The sequence below is a fragment of the Phalaenopsis equestris genome, unplaced genomic scaffold (assembly GCF_001263595.1).
Source record: "Phalaenopsis equestris unplaced genomic scaffold, ASM126359v1 Scaffold000343, whole genome shotgun sequence".
Classification (NCBI taxonomy): Eukaryota; Viridiplantae; Streptophyta; class Magnoliopsida; order Asparagales; family Orchidaceae; genus Phalaenopsis; species Phalaenopsis equestris.
This window is the reverse complement of record NW_018164785.1, coordinates 104,284-114,209: the sequence shown is the minus strand read 5'-3', so window position 1 is coordinate 114,209 and position 9,926 is coordinate 104,284. Positions and strand designations below refer to the sequence as shown.

Below are 9,926 nucleotides of genomic sequence, written 5' to 3'. Positions count from 1 at the left end.
TTTCTCCTCAGGTCGTTCCTCTCCATGTTCTCTTAATCATTTGACAGAATGCCAGGTGATAGAGCTGCGGATTGTAGGTTGTGATGAGGGAAGTTATGAGTGATCAATTGTCAGGGAGGAGTTGCATGGCAGTCCTTAGTAGTAGACAGGGAAGGAGTGAAGCATGAACATGCAGAAATAAGTTTGTTTTGTTATAATGTGTGGTGGGTTGGAATGGTAGAGGAAATCAATGATCCCTAGCTAAGAGACCTTGTGCTAGCGGGGGTGATCTGCTGGTTGTTAGTTTGGAATGCGGAATCAAGGTTGTGATTCAAACTGGTGTAGGGTGCAGGGTAGAAAACACACAAAGATTAGGGATTGATAGGAAATCCCCAAAGAACAATTCCCAACTTTACCGGGGTTTAGGATCAATTAGAAACTAAACCACACCGCGGAATAATGAAATCGCACCAATTCGATAAAAACTGAAACAAAAAAATTTTTAGAAAAACACAATCAAAGCAATCAGAAAAACACACGAGAATTTACATGGAAAAACCCGAGAACGGGAAAATACCACGGAGCCACACTACCACAAATCTTCATTATAAAATTCAGAAGGTTTTATAAAAAACTCACACAAGTTTTCTCTCTATACATAATGAAAACTTACAGGATTAGCTCCACAATCTCTCTCTCTGATTCGACGTAAAAATCACGCAGAATTACCAAAATTTACTTCTTCGATATTCGTCATCTTCATCGGGATGCTCGTCGAAGAATACTGAAGGAAGATACCTTGCAACTGCTCAAAATCGGACTTAAAACTAAAATCCCACTTAAAACAGTCCTGGTATGCGCCAATAGGCTGGTGCAAATGCGTCAACCTCTGGATATCGTCAACCAGAATTGAGAGCCTATGCGCCCAAAGGGCAGCGCATAAGCATCCCTCCTTTGTCGCCCACATCAAGTGGGCCCCTATGCGCCCATAGCCGACGCCTATGCACCGGCTTTTCTTGATCGAGAAGTGCCAATTGGGCGCTTGAGCGCCCTATGCGCCGGCACTGCTTGGGTTGCTTCGGCTCCACAACAACCCAACAGGGATCACATGTGTGGAGTATTGTAACTATGGAGGATAAGGGTGGGGAGCAAGCTATTGAAGAAGAAAGGAAATGTTGACACGTGGAGGCATTGAAGAAGAGGATGTACTGTATTGCATCCATATTTATGGGGACAATTGAGGTCATAAACTATGGAGGCGTGGCGAAAATCATCAGTTGATTTTATTAACATGAGCAGATTGTCCTTCCATTAAACAACTAAATCATATTATAAGCATCAACTAAATAATCGTATTATTCAATTCTATAAGTAGGGACGTCAAACATGACTCAACATGACAACCCGTCCTGGTCCAACTAGAAAATTTTGATTTTAGATTGACCGTATTAACTTTAGGGTCAAGTTCGGGGTGAAAATTCAAAAACTTTTAATTTTTTGTTCAGAATTGAGTTTATCAGCCAACTTATATAATATTTTATTTTATTTTTTTCTATTAGTTCACATTTTTTATTTGATAAGATTTTTTTTATTATGTATTTATGTATCCTATTTGTATTTATTTTTATATTTATACTTCAAATGGGTTATTTAAATCAGGTTCGAATTAGTTTTTTTTATAGATTGGTTGGATCCGTCTTAGGCTTTCGAACTGTTTAATAAACATTTTGGTTTCAAGTCATGTAAATTTGGGTCAAGTTATATCTTGGTTATACTCAAAATCAACTCGTTAGCTCGAATTGACGCCCTATCTATAAGTATATTTTTTTGTTTAATTCTGTTTTTTACTTACAGGAGGGCAATTTGACATGATGATGCATGATGGTTTAGAGTTTCTTGATACAGATAAAATGATGTTATTCGTATGTAAGCTATGCAAGAAAACATAAGATTCATAGTTCAGAAACCAACAAATAAAATGCATCCATTCTTAACGTGACAACAACATAGACAAGAACTAGAACTCAAGAAATAATACAATAATCAGATAAATTTGAATAAATTAGTAAAAGATGTGAACCACACAAATCTATGAGCATTTATAATTTAATCATAATTTGAATTCTAATTTTGCCAAATTTTTTCAAGAGCACTAGTATGCAAGTACCAATTTATATAAGATGAAATTTAGATCAAGGGAAGAAGTTACAAGTGAGAAATTAATGGAGGCCTTATGATAGTACAGGGAAGCGACCTCACCCAAAATTAGGCAGTTGTAGAAATGCAGAAAGAAGAGGAAGCAAAAACTGAAGTCCATCTTAATCAATTCATCTTAAAGATACAGTGTTGCCTATATATAGGCTAGCGAGAATCTTTTAGTACAGTTCTTGATTCAGGGGTATGGCTGAGTTGATTATAATCCTATGGCTGAGATGCATTTAGTTAGTCATACTATGGTTGAGATGCATTCCGTTAGTTATAATATTATTATGGTTATTACCCCCCTACAGGGCGATGGTTTTTGGCAAGAAACTGAAACTTAGTTTTTAATGTGTTGAAACGTTGAGAGGATTGATTAGATGCAAAAGGGGCCATAATCAGCTTCGACCCTGCTCTGATACTATGTAGAAATGCAGAAATGAGAGGATGCAGAAACTGAAGAACATCTTATTCAATTCATCAAGAAGATACAGTGTTGTCCATATAAAGGCTAGTGAGAATCTTCTATCACGGTTCTTGATTCAGTGGTATGGCTGAGTTGGTTATAATCCTATGGCTGAGATGCATTCATTTAGTTATACCATGGCTGACATGTATTCTGTTACTTATACTGTAATTATGATTATTAGTACTTGTATCGGACTTCAAATGAACCCCACATCTAACTTGTATACGCAAAGTTGAAATATAGAATAAATTTTGTTCAATTGAAGCTATTAAACTAAATGTTTCAAATTATCTATTTTGAGATATATCACTTCTAGGTTAGTAGATATGGTTAGGACAAGATCAACTCATTCCAGTTATAGATAACCCCCAAGTTCACATTTAAAATCTATGTCCAAATATTAGTAATATCAATAGCCGCATAAGTTTTTTTTAATGAAAAAAATTTGGACCTGACTGGTATCTTGTGAAAATAAAAAATTGTAAGTGGCACCTACATTGAAGATAGCATCTAACAAGGTGTCATAATCATCAAATTGGAATATAGTATTGGTTACCAAACCTTTGAAATTTTCCTAGGGATAGCATTGCTACGGTACCCTAGAGAATAGCACTGTAACAACACCCATAGGAATAACTCGCGATAGATGACTGTTCTAATCCTGAATATAGAGGAGAGTTATAGCGTCACACAAAGCTCTAGTTGTAGGACTCTAGGATGTCAGTTATCTATAGAAATAACATGGCAATGAAAGCCCTAACTTCCTTCAAATGGGGTTCCATTTTTCTTAAAAATTTTGTTTATATATATATATATATATATATATATTTCTAAGCTACTCTTCAAAATGATATGATGAAATCGGTTATGCTATTTAGGACTTCATAGAGGGCTTGGCGTGAGCTGATGTATCTCTTGATTGAGTGTCAAAATCTTAAAACATATTACTTATGTCGACAATTAAGAGATTGGGATTGGAAAATGGCTATTTTTACCTTCTTTTTTCTATAGACAATAAGTTTGTTTCCTGAAATTGACATTGGCGTTATTATAAAACAACTTCTTCAATATAGCCACTTTATTGTATCCTTAAATTGATTTTTGCAATTAATCTCTATAGTAATTGAATAATAAATATTACTCTTTTTGTTCCTTAAATTGAAGTTTCAATTAATCCCAATATTAATTGAATAATAAATATTATTCTTTTAAGTTTATGTTTTATATTAGCACATCTAAAATAATTTTAAGCATGTGACATTAATTTTATTTTTGTAATTTAACACTTTATAAATCATACGTATTGTAGCATTCGTAGTATCTTCCATGCTATCAGTACGATTTTAAAATCCATTAAAATCATAAATCTCATCAAATGTAGGAGTATAATTGTAGTCCTCTTTACTTTCATGTTATATTTCTCGACATAGTTTTAAAAATCGGACCATACTAGCCGGTTCGACCGGTTCAACCATTAACTAGTCATTCAACCGATTCAGTCCAAAATCAGAATTATTTTTGCATGGAATCGGGACTGGTCAGAACGGGGGTTGATCTGGTTCGATTTTTAAATAACCGGTTGGTCCAAATATTGTTCAATTTTAACCCTTTTGATATTGATAGGATGACCAAAAATAAAATATTTAAATTAAAAATAGCGAAAATATAATGTATTAATTTTTTTATTTAGAAAATTATTCAAAATGTTCAAAACTATTGTTTTAAATTAAAATATTTTTCATAATTGTCTTTTTTAGAAAACTATTGTTCCAAGCCCGGATGAGAAAAGTGGAGGGTTGCGTTTTTTCTAGCTTTGGCTTCATTAATATAGTTGTTTTCGATTTGCTATAAAATGTATATAAAGCAATCTTGTTCTTTGGAAGTTTCTTATATACTTCAGTCAAGTAAATTTCTGTGGTTGTGTTTGCTAGAATCTGATGCTTCTTTTGCAATCAGCTTATTTACAGTTTCCACATCAGTCCTGGTCATTTGTGTTTTCCCTCAATCCTTTAGCCTTTGTTCATTATTAATTTGCTTGTTTATTAGTTACTTTTATGCATTCTGCTTCAAGGCTTTCATTGTTAAGAGCTCTCTCAGTATTAACAAAATCACACAGACATTCTAACATTCTTCAATGTCTCCTTCGCAGCTGGTGCTTTTGTGGGAGTACTTAGCGGTGCTTTAGCAGGGCGGGCTTCGGACACAGGCATTATTCGAGGTGCTGCACTTGGAGCAATTGCCGGAGCTGTTCTTGCTATCGAGGTTTTAGAAGCTTACCATGCTTACTGGCGCTTGGATCCGTCAAATTTTGGGAGCACATATGATGCGGGACGATTCAGGGTTAGATTTTCAAATACTAGTATGATTATGATATTTGGGATGCTTTCATGCAAAAGTAAATAACTGATTCACAAATCACAAGTTATTAGTTATACAAACAACTTCCTTTCTTTAAGTGGAAATATGAGACGAACTCAAACCAACTGATGATGAAATGATTGTAAATAATCAATAATTTTAACAAAAAAATGAAAATAAAATTAGTGAGAAAATGAATTAATTTACACAAAATTAGATTTCTAAGGGGTCAATTTTAAGCTAAAAATCAAAAGCATTAAACTAGATAATAAATTAAGTACAAGAAATAGACAAAAAATAAAATCATTAAGATAAATTAGGTCTGAAGTCAGTAAAATGCGATGATTTATCTCATAGGCCTAACCAACCTACAAGCACATGCATTAAATAAAAATCTGAGCCTCGTATAGGGCCTATCTACTAATGGATTTAGAGCAGGATTTAACCTAAGGGCCTGTCTGACAACGAATTCATGCAAGATTAAAGTCGAATCCTGCCAGACGGTCATTTTCCGCAAGATAAATTATGAGATTCCATAAATCCGGATTCTGTGGATTTCGGCTGTAAATCTCGTAAATCCTAAATCCTACGAATTGGTGGATTTAACTTCGCGGGGCTTGGGATTTAAGTTTGAGGGCTTCTGATTGTCTCCACTAGTCATAACTACTTCCTAAATTCTCGCTGAAATTGTCAAACAGTTCTATCAGATTTACAGGATTTAGTAAATCCGTTGCCACACAGATTTTTGGCTTTTAATTTATGAGATTTACTAAATCCTAATAACTTAAATCGCATTTATTGCCAAAGAGCACCTAAATGTTGCCAGACGGTCATTTTGGACAAAATAAAGCCGCAGGTTTCATAAATCCAGATTTCACGGATTTTGGCCTTAAATCTCATATTTACTAAATCTCGTGAATCGGCGGATTTAGTAAATCCAGGACGGGTTTACATGCGAAAAGGAAGATGTGAGGTTACCTTTCAGTTAGGGCTGTGAATTTAGCTCGAAGATAGTTAATCACTCAAAAATTGATTTAAATTTTGGCTCTGATCGAGATTGGATCGAAATAAACGAGCTGAGCTACTAGTCAATATTTTGGATCGAATTTTTTTTAGCCAATTTCAAGTCGATGTCATCTCGGTTTGAAATCTAATTGTTAACAGTCTTACTAATGTTATGATTGTGAATTTAGCTCGAAGATCATTAATCGCTCGAAAATTGATTTGAATTTTGACTCGGAATGAGATCAGATCAAAATAAACGAGCCGAGCTACGAGCCAGAATTTTGGAACGAAATTTTTTCAAGCTGATTTTGAGTCGATTCCAGTTAAGCTCGAAATCGAATCGTTAACGACTTTGCTTTCGGTAGTAACAGAGCAAAAAGAGCAGAAATATAGGAATTTTGTTTCTCTCTACACCGCGATCCCATCGTTGCCTTGTCGGTTATCTCTTATCACAACTTTATCTGGAGGGTTTGGTCATGAAGGAGAAAGTTTTGGGCAAAACTAGGAAGTTGGGAGAGGGCGAGTGAAGCAGACGAGTGTTTCGGGCAAAGAGGGGGGAGGTTTCAGCCATAAATGAGAGAGGGTAAGAGGAGAGCGGTTTCTGATTTTATTTTATTATTTATTTAACTTGACTTTATTATTTTAATTGAGTAATAATAAATAGGAGAATTTACATACATAGACCTAATTCTTTTGCATTTACGTATCACACACCAAAACTTTGATTTTTACAAACACAACAACAAGCTTGTCACTCATCACACTTTTTAACAGTGAAATCTATATTTTTATATCTAGGTAAGAGGCTTTATTTGTAAAAATCAGAGTTTTGGTGTGAAATATGTAAATGCATGAGAATATGTAAATACGTGTGTAAAGTTCCATAATAAATAAATAATTAATAAATTAATAAATTATAATAATTAAATAAATTTAGATATAATTATTTATAGTTAATTAATGAATAAAAAATAATATAACTAATTAATTCCAAATTAAGGTTAAATTATTATTTAATAAGTAATTAGTTTAATAATTTTATATTAGTAATAAATTATTTTAGTAAATCATTAGTTATTAATTAGCATAATTAGAATTAAATTGAAATTTAATTTAATTAAAATTAATAGTTATTTTTTATTCTATAAATAAAATAAAATCTTTTCTATTCTAACAAACATAACAAACTTTTAAATCCTGACAGAAGTTGCCAAACAACTTGCCTGGATATAATTGGATTTATCAAATCCATTGCCAAACAGTTTTTGGAATTCAACTCTTACAGGGTTTACTAAATCTGGATTTATTGAATTTACTAAATCCTACTAACATAAATCTGAGGTGTTGCCATACGGCCCATAGGGTTACCCATGCATTATCAGAATCAGGTCCAACTCACACCAATACATAGGATGTTTTTTAAAATCTAAGGTTTATTATGTACACAATCTTTTCGTTTAGACTAGCCTTAAGAATAATTTGCATAGAATATCTTGTAGTGGATTGAATGTGAACTTAGACGATTTGGAAAGAGATTATACCTAAGGATTTGACGATAGGCTCATGATATAAGATCAAACTGGACATGCCAAAAATTGGATATATATCAAAATCACTTAGAAGTTTCAATTATTAGGCATTAGTTCCAATGATTGCACAATGTTAAACGGTCTCATTTTTCCTTTATTTAATTTCTTAAAATTTTCAATTTGGATGCACCATGATTTTATCACATTGCTTAAATTTCATATACTTGCAGTAGGAAACAACTTGTAATTTTCATAATTAGTTGTTAATTTCTTGCAAATAATCTTATGCTGATCATGCATATGTTGCACAAATGATTGTGCGAATATGTTAGGCTTAGATTTTATAGGTAATTCAATAAGATCTTTAGACTTTATAAGACTTTATAAGTTGATGCATGTAACAATCTTAAAGGAACTCATAGCAGTAGACCTATTAGCTAATGAATTGCATGCAAATTCAATGAAGTATCAAATCTCACCGAAATGCATTATCTTTTATCTAACACATGACAAATTTCTTAGGCTTCTATTAACCACTTCAATTTAATTATTTAGTTTGTGGACAATAAAAAACTCAAAATATGCTTTTAGTTTTTTTTTTCAAAATATTTTTTTCATAGCTTATGAATATTAATTAAATCTTGATCAGAAACAAGTGTTTTAGTACATTTAATTTATGCGCTTCATTAAAAATATAATTTAACAGTATGAGATGTATTAGAGTTCTCTTGATTTGGTTTAAAATGTGATATTTCTGAAAAAATAATAAGTTACACCGATCTAGGAATGACCGGCTGTTACGCCAATTCAGATGGGACCGGCTTTACGCCGGTCCAAGAGGGATGGCCCAACCATGCTGACCGACCGTCTAGGAAGATTCCAGACCCCACCTGGGGTCTATCAAGCCAATAATCACGTACGCGAAGAGAGGAATTAAGGAAAGATTTGGAGAGAAAAGTTTGCAAGCATTTGGGGGGAAGTTTGAATGTGGTTTGGATATGTTTTATTAGGACTAGTCACATGGTTTTATATTCCTGCAGTTTTCTTTCTTGTTTGTTTGCTCCTAGCGGCATCTAGGGTTTTGGAAATCCAATCTACCTCTCGAATCATAGATCACCCTTGTATCATATTTGTTTGCTTAGATATTAATAAAATTAGTATGAATCCGGGTTTCTTACTGATTTCTTGCAATTTGTTTATTGTTTTCAGTGCTTAAGCGTATCAAATTGGTAGCCGGGCACGATCTTGGAGAGATGGCAGCAGAGAAAGTTAATTCTTCGGAAGAGAGATTGGAAATGCTGAGGAAATGCTGAGTAGGGCAACTTAAATTTGAGGTAGGAAATGCAGAGTAGGGCAACTTAAATTTGAGGTAGAGGAAGGGGTTCTCAATCATATAGATGAAAGGTTTTCCTCCCTGGAAAATTGATTTAAGAGCGTAGAGGAAATGCTGAAGAAACTTATCGAGATGCAATTCAAATCCCCATCAACAGCTCAAATCAAAAACCTTAACCAAGGGTTGACTGAAGAACCCTTAGCCAAATCGAGAGGGAAATAAATCGAATCCGAGGAATATGAGGAGGGAAGCATCCACCATCAATAACTTTCCTCGAGGACCCTGATCGAGATTTGTGAGGGAGGGGTGGGCTGAAACATGAAGGCGGGGTTATATAAGAGGTTTGGAGGAACATGAAGATGGGATGAGGGAAATGAGATGGGGGTATGGCTATGATCGAAGGGGGGAGTTTCACCCTAAATACAAGGGGGAAACATCGAAGGGAGAGAAAATTGGGGAGGTAATGCTAGGGCGATGAAGTTGAAGATGTTGATCTTCGAAGGGGAAGACACACATGGATGGGTTTATCTGGTGGAGCAATATTTTGCAGTGAATGTGCTAAATGGTGAGGAGTTCTTGGCTGCAAGGTTATGTTTGGAATGAAAATCCCTAGCATAGTTTCAATGGAGGGAGGCAAGATACCTGATCCGTTCATGGGATAAATTTAAGGATTGCTTGTTAGAACGTTTTAGCCATTCGAGAAAGGGGCCTATGCAAGCGGCTCTATGCCTTGACTCAAGAGGGGACTGTCATGGAATATAGGGAGATATTCAAACTATTGTTGGGATGACTGAGGGGGGTTTATAAAGCAGGATTGGTGAAGAATTTTATGAAGAGTTTAAAGCCCGACATATGTTCAACACTTCGACTGTTGAAGCCACGGAAATTGAGAGAGGCGATGGAGCTCACCCAGCTAGTGAAAGACAATTACTAGATGGAGAACACCCCAGGAGGATTTCATAAGAGTACCTCAATGACGATGACACCAAGGACCCAGACAGTGTCATTTCAGAAGGAAGCGTTAAAGAAGAGGAATATGGGGGCCCGCCGGGGG

General features: G+C 34.6%; 1 protein-coding gene across 1 annotated transcript in view; it reads left to right on the top strand.

Annotated features, from left to right (window-relative positions):
• Nucleotides 1-9,926, top strand: part of LOC110025954 (NEP1-interacting protein-like 2) — a gene marked incomplete at its 3' end in the record, with an annotated part of 14,348 nt that overhangs the window by 1,138 nt on the left and 3,284 nt on the right. The window contains 1 exon segment of the mRNA XM_020726659.1: nucleotides 4,797-4,987. Within this exon segment, the coding sequence (XP_020582318.1) occupies nucleotides 4,797-4,987 (191 nt within the window).